The sequence below is a fragment of the Pristiophorus japonicus genome, chromosome 1 (genome assembly GCF_044704955.1).
Source record: "Pristiophorus japonicus isolate sPriJap1 chromosome 1, sPriJap1.hap1, whole genome shotgun sequence".
Lineage (NCBI taxonomy): Eukaryota > Metazoa > Chordata > Chondrichthyes > Pristiophoridae > Pristiophorus > Pristiophorus japonicus.
In genome coordinates, this window is record NC_091977.1 from 230,086,607 (window position 1) to 230,098,625 (window position 12,019).

At 42.7% G+C, this 12,019-nt stretch overlaps 2 protein-coding genes across 6 annotated transcripts in view; one reads left to right on the forward strand and one right to left on the reverse strand.

Annotated features, from left to right (window-relative positions):
• aco1 (aconitase 1, soluble) overlaps positions 1–5,910 on the forward strand; it is a 117,289-nt gene extending 111,379 nt beyond the window's left edge. For both annotated transcript variants that reach the window (XM_070887763.1, XM_070887772.1), the window contains exons 20-21: positions 4,215–4,400; positions 5,505–5,910. In XM_070887763.1, the coding sequence (XP_070743864.1) occupies positions 4,215–4,400; positions 5,505–5,621 (303 nt within the window). In that variant the 3' untranslated portion in view covers positions 5,622–5,910. The remainder of the gene's footprint in view (positions 1–4,214; positions 4,401–5,504) is intronic.
• Positions 5,911–10,140: 4,230 nt separating this feature from the next.
• Positions 10,141–12,019, reverse strand: part of rigi (RNA sensor RIG-I) — a 159,659-nt gene continuing 157,780 nt past the window's right edge. For all 4 annotated transcript variants that reach the window (XM_070887816.1, XM_070887799.1, XM_070887808.1 and 1 more), the window contains one exon: positions 10,141–11,157. In XM_070887816.1, the coding sequence (XP_070743917.1) occupies positions 10,858–11,157 (300 nt within the window). In that variant the 3' untranslated portion in view covers positions 10,141–10,857. The remainder of the gene's footprint in view (positions 11,158–12,019) is intronic.

The following is a 12,019-nucleotide window of genomic DNA, read 5'->3' on the forward strand; positions in this document are numbered from 1 at the left end:
TAGAATTTTGTTGTAATGTGGCCATTTTTGCTTTTTGTCTTGGGTTTCTCTGCCCACCATTTTTACTTTTCTTCTTTCTGTCTTTTGCTTCTGCCCCCATTGTACTTCTCTCTTGTCCTGCATGGGTTCCCATCCCCCTGCCATATTAGTTTAACCCCTCCCCAATAGCACTAGCAAACACTCCCCCTAGGACATTAGTTCCGGTCCTGCCCAGGTGCAGACCGTTCGGTTTGTACTGGTCCCACCTCTCCCAGAACCAGTTCCAATGTCCCAGGAATTTGAATCCCTCCCTTCTGCACCACTCCTCAAGCCACGTATTCATCTGAGCTATCCTGCGATTCCTACTCTGACTAGCACGTGGCACTGGTAGCAATCCTGAGATTACTAATTTTGAGGTCCTACTTTCTAATTTAACTCCTACCTCCCTAAATTCGTCTCGTAAGACCTCATCCTGTTTTTTACCTATATTGTTGGTACCTATATGCATCACGACAACTGGCTGTTCACCCTCCCTTTTCAGAATGTCCTGCACCCGCTCCGAGACATCCTTGATCCTTGCACCAGGGAGGCAACATACCATCCTGGAGTCTCGGTTGCAGCCGCGGAAACGTCCGTCTATTCCCCTTACAATAGAATCCCCTACCACTATAGCTCTCCTGCTCTTTTTCCTGCCCTCCTGTGCAGCAGAGCCACTCACGGTGCCATGAACTTGGCTGCTGCTGCTCTCCCCTGATGAGTCATCCCCCTCAACAGTACCCAAAGCGGTGTATCTGTTTTGCAGAGGGAAGACCACAGAGGACCCCTGCGCTACCTTCCTTCCACTGCTGTTCCTGTTGGACACCCATCTCCTATCTGGCTGTGTACCCTTTACCTGCGGTGTGACCAACTCACTAAACGTGCTATTCACGACATCCTCAGCATCGAGGATGCTCCAGAGTAAATCCACCCGCAGCTCCAGTGCCGTAGTGCGGTCAGTCAGGTGCTGCAGGCGGATGCACTTCTCGCAAATGTAGTCATCAGGGACACGAAGAATCCCTGACTTGCCACATAGCACAGGAGGAGCATGACATGTGTCTGAGCTCTCCTGCCATGACTTAACCCTTGATGGGATTGAAGGCTGATAAATCCCCAGGGCCTGGTAGTCTGCATCCCAGAGTACTTAAGGAAGTGGCTCGAGAAATAGTGGATGCATTGGTGATCATTTTCCAACAGTCTATCGACTCTGGATCAGTTCCTATGGACTGGAGAGTAGCTAATGTAACATTACTTTTTTAAAAAGGAGGGAGAGAAAATGGGTAATTATAGACCCGTCAGCCTGATATCAGTAGTGGGGAAAATGTTGGAATCAATTATTAAAGATGAAATAGCAGCGCATTTGGCAAGCAATGACAGGATCGGTCCAAGTCCGCATGGATTTATGAAAGGGAAATCATGCTTGACAAATCTTCTGGAATTTTTTGATGTAACTAGTAGAGTGGACAAGGGAGAACCAGTGGATGTGGTATATTTAGACTTTCAAAAGTCTTTTGACAAGGTCCCACACAAGAGATTAGTGTGCAAAATTAAAGCACATGATATTGGGGGTAATGTATTGACGTGGATAGAGAACTGGTTGGCAGACAGGAGGCAGAGCTTCGGGATAAACGGGTCCTTTTCAGAATGGCAGTGACTAGTGGGGTGTCGCAGGGCTCAGTGCTGGGACCCCAGCTATTTACAATATACATTAATGATTTAGATGAAGGAATTGAGTGTAATATATCCAAGTTTGCAGATGACACTAAGCTGGGTGGCAGTGTGAACTGTGAGGAGGACCCTAAGAGGCTGCAGGGTGACTTGGACAAGTTAGGCGTGTGGGCAAATGCATGGCAGATGCAGTATAATGTGTATAAATGTGAGGTTATCCACTTTGGTGGCAAAAACACGAAGGCAGAATATTATCTGAATGGCGGCAGATTAGGAAAAGAGGAGGTGCAACGAGACCTGGGTGTCATGGTACATCAGTCATTGAAAGTTGGTATACAGGTACAGCAGGCGGTGAAGAAGGCAAATGGTATGTTGGCCTTCATAGCTAGGGGATTTGAGTATAGGAGCAGGGAAGTCTTACTGCAGTTGTACAGAGCCTTGGTGATGCATCACCTGGAATATTGTGTTCAGTTTTGGTCTCCTAATCTGAGAAAGGACGTTCTTGCTATTGAGGGAGTGCAGCGAAGGTTCACCAGACTGATTCCCGGGATGGCAGGACTGACATATGAGGTGAGACTGGATCGACTGGGCCTGTATTCACTGGAATTTAGAAGGATGAGACGGGATCTCATAGAAACATATAAAATTCTGACGGAACTGGACAGGTTAAGTGCAGGAAGAATGTTCCCGATGTTGGGGAAGTCCAGAACCAGAGGATAAGGAGTAAGCCATTTAGGACTGAGATGAGGAGAAACTTCTTCACTCAGAGAGTTATTAGCCTGTGGAATTCCCTACCGCAGAGAGTTGTTGATGCCAGTTCATTGGATATATTCAAGAGGGAGTTAGATATGGCCCTTACGGCTAAAGCGATCAAGGGGTATGGAGAGAAAGCAGGAAAGGGATACTGAGGTGAATGATCAGCCATGATCTTATTGAATGGTGGTGCAGGCTCGAAGGGCTGAATAGCCTACTCTTGCACCTATTTTCTATGTTTCTATGTCCCTTTTAAGATAACCAGCTGATGACTCATAATCAAATGATGTCACCAAACCGCTTCCTGTAATTATCCGGGAAACGTGCTCGGTGGGCTTAACAAGCCCAATCAGGGCAAATTCATTTCACACAGCAGAATGGAACCAGCAGCAGGAGTGCGACCCACCACCAACATCGCCCGCCCCTGACCCACCGAGTGAGCAAAATCCCAGCCCAAAAATCTAAAAAGAACATAAGATATAGGAGCAGGAAATACAGAGTCCAAATAAATGTATTCTCCTCGTAAATGACAAGTGAACTTCTTAAAAAAGCTAGGCAGACACTTTGTATTATTTTGCATCTGGTACAGGCTGATAAGTTTCACACTGGACTAAAATATGGCCTCGAGTTTCCACTATATGCAATTTGCCCCAAAGTGGCCAATCCAGTGTAAAAGATCGACGAATTTTAAGTGCAAGTTACATCCAGCATAAATCGAGTTTCCGTGATCTTTTGCGCTGGAAGCTGGCCCCGCCCACAAAACTGGCCATGTCCCAAGATCGAATTAATGAGGATGGCAAGTTTCCACTGATTGCGCCCATTTGCGATTGTTCGAGGAGGCTCTTAAAGTTAAGCTTTTATTTATGCGCACAGGCACATAAAATTATTTAATTTACTAAGCAACTGACTACTGTACACCAACATAACTAGTTAATGGTTCTGTATAGTTCTCCCCCCCCACCCCCCAAAGTCATTTTTAGTGATTTTAAATCAGGTTACTCAGGCGGTGGACTGGATTAAAAGTGCTTGTTTTTTTGTAATTAAACCCATTTTCAGCTGTATTAATCAAACTGCATAGAGCTGTCTATTAAATATACCATGGAATATTTTTTAAGGCAAGGGGAAACAATTATATTCTATTACGCTGCCCGTTTGTGCTGGTTCATGGAAGATTTTATGTTCGGCGATATGCAAATGAGTTTGAGCAGTAACTGAAACCGTAACACCACTTGGAATAAATGTGCAATCTTGAGCGCAATTTGCGCCCAGAGTGCCGATGGTGCCCAAAGAAGCTCTACCCCATTTGTCCCTGAATGGATTTCGGCGATTTTTTCCCCCCCAGATTCTGTGCGTCACTGCATATCGTAACTCTGCTGACAGTGCCCTGAGCTCATTTTTAAAAATTCATTCACGGGATGTGGGCATCACTGGCAAAGCCAGCATTTATTGCCCATCCCTAATTACCCTTGAGAAGGTGGTGGTGAGCCGCCGCCTTGAATTGCTGCAGTCCGTGTGATGAAGGTACTCCCACAGTGCTGTTAGGTAGGGAGTTCCAGGATTTAGACCCAGTGACAATGAAGGAACGCCAATATATTTCGAAGTCAGGATGGTGTGCGACTTGGAAGGGAACGTGGAGGTGATGGTGTTCCCATACACCTGCTGCCCTTGTCCTTCTCGGTGGTAGAGGTCCTGCTTTAGTTGCTTTAAAGAGTTCTGTTTTTGAACTACATGCTGTAACTTGAAGGAATCGAATAACCTAGTCATGGTCTTCTTACCAGGGAATCAAAGCTGTCCTTGCTGAGAGCTATGAACGTATTCACCGCAGCAACCTCGTAGGGATGGGGGTAATTCCCCTGGAGTATCTGCCAGGACAGACTGCCGACAGCTTGGAACTTACAGGTTGCGAGCGCTATACCATCACCATTCCCAACGTGCTGAAGCCCAGGATGAATGTGGAGATTAAGGTGAATTCTTGATTTCTATTACCTTGAGCACTCATCACCAAATCCTTGTACTACATATTTAGAAAAACAATCCTACTTCTTTTCGGACCAGACTGGCGTGCTCTTGACATGAATGTATGTGGCCCCCGGATTTTGAGCTGTACTTTTGAATTTGTCCCTGGGTTTGAGCAGTTTTGCATGAGCCAGAATTCCAGGGGAAATAGGGAGCCGAGACAGGTGGATGGAGTTAAGGTACAGATCAGCCATGATCTTATTGAATGGCGGAACAGGTTTGAGGGGCTGAATGGCCTCCTCTTGTTCCTGTGAAATCTCATGACTAACTTTTAGACTCCACTACCTTTGTTTCTGACTCTTCCACTCTGTTGGCACCTCACTTGGTGCTACTCCCAGATGCTCACCTGCAACTCCATTGAACTAGTACCCTTCCTACAGTAAGCCACCCAGACCAGGACATAATATTTTAACCTTAAAAATAAAAAATTGTAATGTTACGATCTTGGCCTACTTCCATGTTTCTAGCTACTGAGAATTCAATGGTCCTGAACCAACATTTCCGTAAGTTATCATAACTTATGAATTTGAACCATAGAATCACAGAATGACACAGCAGAGGCCCACTGTGCCTGTGCCGGTTCTTTGAAAGAGCTATCCAATTAATCCCACTCCCCTGCTCTTTCCCCCTTCAAGTATTTATCCAATTCCCTTTTGAAAGTTACTATGAATCTACTTCCACCACCCTTTTCAGGCAGATCACAACAACTCAGTGCATAAAATAAAATATTTCCGTGTTATTTTTGAAAAGCTATACTTTCATTTTAATAGCAGTATTGCAGCCATACAGTGTGGCCTGTGATGCTATCTACTTATTAGTGGCATAATGTGTAGTTTTTATTAGTACAGTGCTTGGGATTGACAGTATACGAAGTAATTAAACTCTCCCTTTCCTTTGTATTTGCATTTACCCTGTTTTCGAAAATATGACCGAATTTAAGATGTCAAGGTAAAGGGGAAATTGTCACTGGACTGTGCTCGAACTTTTTCTCCTATTGTGTGCATGGATATGTGTACTATTATTTGAACAGAATTTTTTTTTTTATCTCCTAGCTTGACACAGGCAAGTCCTTCCAAGCCACCATGAGATTCGATACTGATGTAGAGCTCGCCTATTTCCACCATGGTGGTATCCTAAACTACATGATCCGAAAGATGATATTAAATTAACTGTTTTTGTTTTGGTGGGGGAGGGTGATAAGCGTTTGATCATGTCAGAAAACGCACAGATTTAAAGCACTAATTATCAAAAATAAATTTTGATATCCCATTTATTCCCATCTAGTTGGAGCAGTTTTATCGGTGACTTTGGTAATACCCATTCTCGAGCTAATTTTTAACTACAATTCCTTGAAATTACTTCTCAAAACATTTGCAAACTGTATCGTCTGGAACAATGAAATCTATTTTTGAAAGCCACACATCTTTGCAATACTATTAAACATGAAATATGTGAAAACTTGACAACATTCTTTGATTTCTTTTTGTATGATTCGCACTGCTTCCCCAAAAACAAATGGTTTATTTATTTTTCCAAACTATTTGCTGTCTTGTTTTTGTATTTGCTGACGTCAGCTGTGAAGTCGATAGTGACATAAGAAATTCTATTAATCTGGATTGCCAACTTTTGTTAGTTTGGCAAGAGGAAAATTTTTGGAGATTAACACTGTTGGGTACTACTGCTCAGACCATTGTTTTGTTAGCTTTGGGTTGGGGAAATATGGAAGTGTAGTGCTTCTGGTGCTACATTAAAGGCACTATATATAAATGCAAGTTATTATTGTACTGGACGAGTGAATTCAATAAATCTGGTGGGCTAACACCAGGAAAAATAACTATGGAAGCTATAGGTTTATCATTAAAAACCCATCTGGTTCACTTAACGTGCTTCGGGGATGAGAGCCTATCCAGTTTAGTCTAACTGACTAGTCCACATTATGTGATTGACTCTTAATCCCTTCAGAAGTAGACTTGTAAGCCACTCGGTTGTTCAAAAAGAAATGATCCAAAGCTTGCAGCGGGTCATGAAGAAGGTTGTCAGTGTAGCTCACATGCCAAGATCAAATTTTTTTTTTAAACTTTCGAAAAGGCCATTGGCTCAAGCCCAGCCTTTGTTTACTCAGCCATATCTTCCCAACTATATTCAACAATAACTTGTATTTATAGAGCACTTTTAACTAAGTAAAATGCTTCTAGGCATTTCACAGGAGCACTATCAGACAGAATTTGACATCGGGCCATAGAGATATTGGGTCCAAGTTTCAACTGGAGTTGCTCAGTTTTTTTTGGAGTAACTTAAAAAATTGCAATTCTCCACTTTTAAGTTGCTCCAGTGTAATCGAGTTGGTTAGTTTTTTTTTAAGTTCACGTTTTTTTTTTAAAAGGGGGCGTTATCAACCACTTACTCCTTTTTGGCCATTTATGCAAGTTTTGACAGTTAAAACTTGCACCAAACTAACTTGGGCCAAAAACCCTGCAGTGAGTTAAGGGTTCCGTGCCCAGGTAGCCAGAGATAGGGGATGGGAAGCATTAAACACATCACTGTAACCAATAAAGAACCATATAAACTTAGCATTTAATAAATAATAGAAAATGTAAAATAAATCAAGTAATAATTAGTAGAGTCTTACCTTCCCAACTGGAACACACACCGGCAACGCCCTTCGGCCAGGGCTAGATGCGAGAGCCTCCAGCAGCAGTGTAGTAACTCAACCTCAGAATAGCATTCTTATTACCAACAACAGACACTTACATTCTGAATATTATGATTGCACAGTTGAATTATCAAGACTTTCTGCCATCGACTTACATTAAATTGAACCTGTTTGAACACCTCCAAGAAAATTTGATTTATACGCAAGTATAATCGGGTACTGCATAATCAATGTAGAAATGTCCCATTAATTCAAAGCAGTTAACATTTTGATATTGAAGTTCAGAAACAGAGGAGCTCTTTAGGTAAATTAGAGCTAGTTTCCTTTAGACTACATTTTAAAGATGTGGGTGCAGAAATTGCAGTCGGAGGCTTCAGTCACTCTTTATTTGTAAGTGTTTTGATGCTCCAACTACAGCAAGACGCAACAGATGACTTTATCAAAATTACCAAACATATCAACATTGGAACAAAGTGCCTCTGTGGTCCCAGTAAGGCACTTCGAGTCTAGGAGCGCTGATTACTTTCTGAGCAGTTTTAGAATAATTAATAAACATGAATAAAAACCAGGTCGCGGCGGGGAGCCCATTCTGCCAGGGCTCTGGGCAGCGTGCGAAAACACCGGTAGCTGCAGGAGGCATGGATTGAGTGGCTGGACACTACCGGGGCGATGATTTACGACGAGGTGGCTGGGGTAAGTTTTAAAAAAAACGTACCTTTTTAGTTGCCGCTTTCTTTGCGGATTCCTGCACGCTTCCAAGTAGGTGATTTTTAAATTGCAGAGCATGCAGCATTGGGCTAGGGGCTGCATGCTTCAGGCCCCTTCCACACAGCCTGCAGCACATGCACTCAGAATTTGGGGGCCAGGAGCTACTGCGCACGCGCGCAGCTGCCAGCAGTCTTTTAGGCGCAGGACTGAAGCTCCCACTGTGCTGCGCCGAAGCCACAGGAGGCCTCATTTCAGTCGAGAATAGCAAGACGGGAAACAGGCGCGCTTTTTACTCCTGGAAATCGGCGGATCTCTGAGGTGCGTCATTCTAATCCTCAACTGAAATTTTGGCCCATTAGGACAGGTGATCAAAAGCTTGGTCAAAGAGGTAGGTTTAAAGGAGGAGAGGAATCGAGGTTTTGGGAAGGAATTCCAGGGCTAGGGTCTAGGCAGCTAAAGGCATGGCCGCCAATGGTGGAGTAGTGATAATCAGAGGTGCACAAGAGGCCAGAATTGGAGGAGCGCAGAGATCTCGGAGGGTTGTAGGGCTGGAGGAAGTTAGAGATATTTGGGGGTGGTGGGTGGGGTTGGTTGGGAAGGTTGAGTCCATGGAGCGATTTTAAAACCAGGATGAGAATTTTAAAATCGAGGTGTTGCCGAACCGGGTGTCAATGTCCCATTGAGTTCACTCTCCAAAGACATCTTTTAAACCCATTTATAATATTTGCTTCAGTAGTCTCTCTGTTAACTTACCGCATAGAGTAGGCTTAACAAATTTATGGTCCAGGGGTGAAGCTTTGTACACCATAAGTGCACATCAGTAATTTGGGCGCAGAGGTCTGCAGGATTTTCTGTCCATTCATTTTACAGATACAGCTGGAGAAGTAGTTGCCGTTTTGTGAATTTTATCCGCCAAGCTACCTGGAGCAGCGAAAGACTCAAAAAAAAAAAAAAGTTGTACTGGGGCACTCAACAGTCTAAAAGAGAGCTTGCGTTTATAGTCACAAATTCCTACAGGTGGTTGCATCCTCCAGAAATCTTGGTTCGAAAAGTGACGGCCAGCACTGGATTTAATCCTCTTCTGACGAGGGACACTGTTCCAAATAATGTCACTGTCTGGGGGATGGAGCCTTCCACTGGTAGGAGAAGCAGTGCAAGACTTGGACAGGTTAGGTGAGTGGGCAAGTGCATGGCAGATGCAGTATAATGCGGATAAATGTGAGGTTATCCACTTTGGGGGCAAAAACACGAAGGCAGATTATTATCTGAATGGCGGCAGATTAGGAAAAGGGGAGGTGCAACGAGACCTGGGTGTCATGGTTCATATGTCATTGAAGGTTGGCATGCAGGTACAGCAGGCGGTGAAGAAGGCAAATGGTACGTTGGCCTTCGTAGCTGGAGGATTTGAGTATAGGAGCAGGGAGGTCTTACTGCAGTTGTACAGGGCCTTGGTGAGACCTCACCTGGAATATTGTGTTCAGTTTTGGTCTCCTAATCTGAGGAAGGACATTCTTGCTATTGAGGGAGTGCAGCGAAGGTTCACCAGACTGATTCCCGGGATGGCAGGACTGACATATGAAGAGACTGGATCGACTGGGCCTGTATTCACTGGAGTTTAGAAGGATGAGAGGGGATCTCATAGTAACATATAAGATTCTGACGGTTAGATGCGGGTAGAATGTTTCCGATGTTGGGGAAGTCCAGAACCAGGGGACACAGTCTTAGGATAAGGGGTAGGCCATTTAGGACCGAGATGAGGAGGAACTTCTTCACTCAGAATTGTTAACCTGTGGAATTCCCTACCACAGAGAGTTGTTGATGCCAGTTCAATGAAAATATTCAAGAGTGAGTTAGATATGGCCCTTACGGCTAAGGGGATCAAGGGATATGGAGAGAAAGCAAGAAAGGGGTACGGAGGGAATGATCAGCCATGATCTTATTGAATGGTGGTGCAGGCTCGAAGGGCCGAATGGCCTACTCCTCCACCTATTTTCTATGCTTCTAATCTTTGCTGCTGGTATTCCCTTAGCAGCTTTTTGGATTGATGAATGTTGCTCAGCCTCTATGTTGTTGGCATGAACATGGAGGTCTATCTTAAGTGCCAGCAGCTCTTGTAATCTTTGACAGAAAAATGCTGACATTCAATTTAATGGTCGATTTGACTTTGGACTGTACTGGTTCAAGTAACAAGATGGCTTTTCTCTGCAACCTGCCAAACAGGGCTATAAATATTCCCAAAATCTCACTCGCTTACCCATCTCTTGCACATAGTTCATATTTACTATTTTCACAAAGCAGCAACACAGTAATTTGATGATTAATCCAGTTTTTAAGTTTTAATTGAATTAAACAGCAGTAAGTTTATGCACACAGTAATCACTAATGTATATACACAATATTTGATAAAACTCGAAGCACTGAACTACTTTACATAAAATGTATAGCACAGAAACAAGCCCAACTAGTCCATGCTCCACACAAGGCTCCTCCCACCCTACTTCATCTCATCCTATCAACATAACCTTCGATTCCTTTTTGGTCTCCCCACAAGTGGAAACGTCATCTCTAGTAATCATTAGTTCATAACTTGTTTTGCTCAATAAAGTTATCACTTTTTTTAAATCACAAAAAAAAAGTGTCTGATTAGACTGACAAAATTGCTGTATAATATTCAAATGACTGCACATCCATGTTCTCTAGCATATTCTAATATATTGGTATATTGTTCTGGAGAAAGGAATTCATGCTTATAGAACAATTTTGAAAAGAATATATTTCTATATCTTTGTGTGAGAGATTTGAATATCCAAATTCTGTTTTAAATCAGTGGTTTAAAAAAAAAACAAAAGACTGCTAATGCTGAAAGTGTTCAATAAAAACATAAAATAGTAGTAGAACTGTTCTGAGGAAGGGTCTTGTACCTAACGTTAAGCGGTCTTCCCTAGTGCTGTCGAACCTGCTATGTAGTTCCAGCATTTCTGTTTTTACTGCAGAATAATGGCAGCTAATAAAGAAATTGGTTATTTCAGGGATTTTTTTTTAAACTATGTTTCTTGGCAAAATTCTGCACTATCAAAGAGCTTGATTGAAAACGGGACGTCCTTCCATTTAGTCTTGTAGGATGCGTCCGATGTTGTGACATTCTTAAGAACAAAGCTCTCAATTTTAATTATTGGTAGATCATTAAACTTCTTGTAAATTACAGTAATTCCCCAATCATGCCCACAGTCTCTGCAATGCAATTTTTGACTTTTCTGAATATTGCCAAAGTTTTTTGGCTTCCTGTGAGGTCGACAGGAATATCGTTCCTTGAAGGATTTGCTGATAACTGCGTGATGTGATTCCTGAAAGGAAGATGGAGAGTTTTCAGGTATGGTTTATCAATTACACCAAAGGATCAAATGATCTGTTCATTGTAGCAACATGGGTGTCCTGGACAATATTTATCTCTCAACCAACATCACTAAAACAGATTATCTGGTTGTTATCACGTTGCTGTTTGTGGGAGCTTGCTGTGTCCTTATTGGATGCATTACAACAGTGACTACACTTCAAAAAGTACTTCATTGGCTGTAAAGCGCTATGAGATGTCATGAAAGGCGCTATATAAATGCAAGTCTTTCTTTATGGGGTACGGGGGAGTGTACAGTGGTAGAAAATATCTAATGGGTACAGAGCATATAAATGTTGTGCTTGGGTGGCTAAAGTATAACAATATGGAAGTCATTTCATAAAATAACTTTTTACTAGGGATTAAACAAAAGTTTTCTGTATGCTAAGGGTTATTGGTAAATGATTGAATCCTGCTAATGTTTACTATCTTTGTGAGCACACATCAATCCTGGATTCGAGAAACCGCAGTTCCTTATTTGCTGATGGCACTCGACACACCTGCTGGGGATTGGGTGGTTCACTGGGCTCAGAAACTTTGCGTTGAATCAAGGGTCTGGGTTTAGAATCCAATCCAGACTGGTATGATGGATATCTGCAAGGTTCCTATATGAAATGTCTTTTTAGATAGTCTAGCAAGCACTGGGATAAAACTCTATATCTCATTCAGAGACAAACTAGCTGGTGTGAGAAATGAAATGTACTAGTTTTTTTGATGCTCTTCTGAGGTTTAAGGCACATTATTGCATCAAAGTAGAGGGAGAGTTACTCTGAAGCTGGCTCTATTATACTTGACCAGGGAGTGCTTGATGCTGA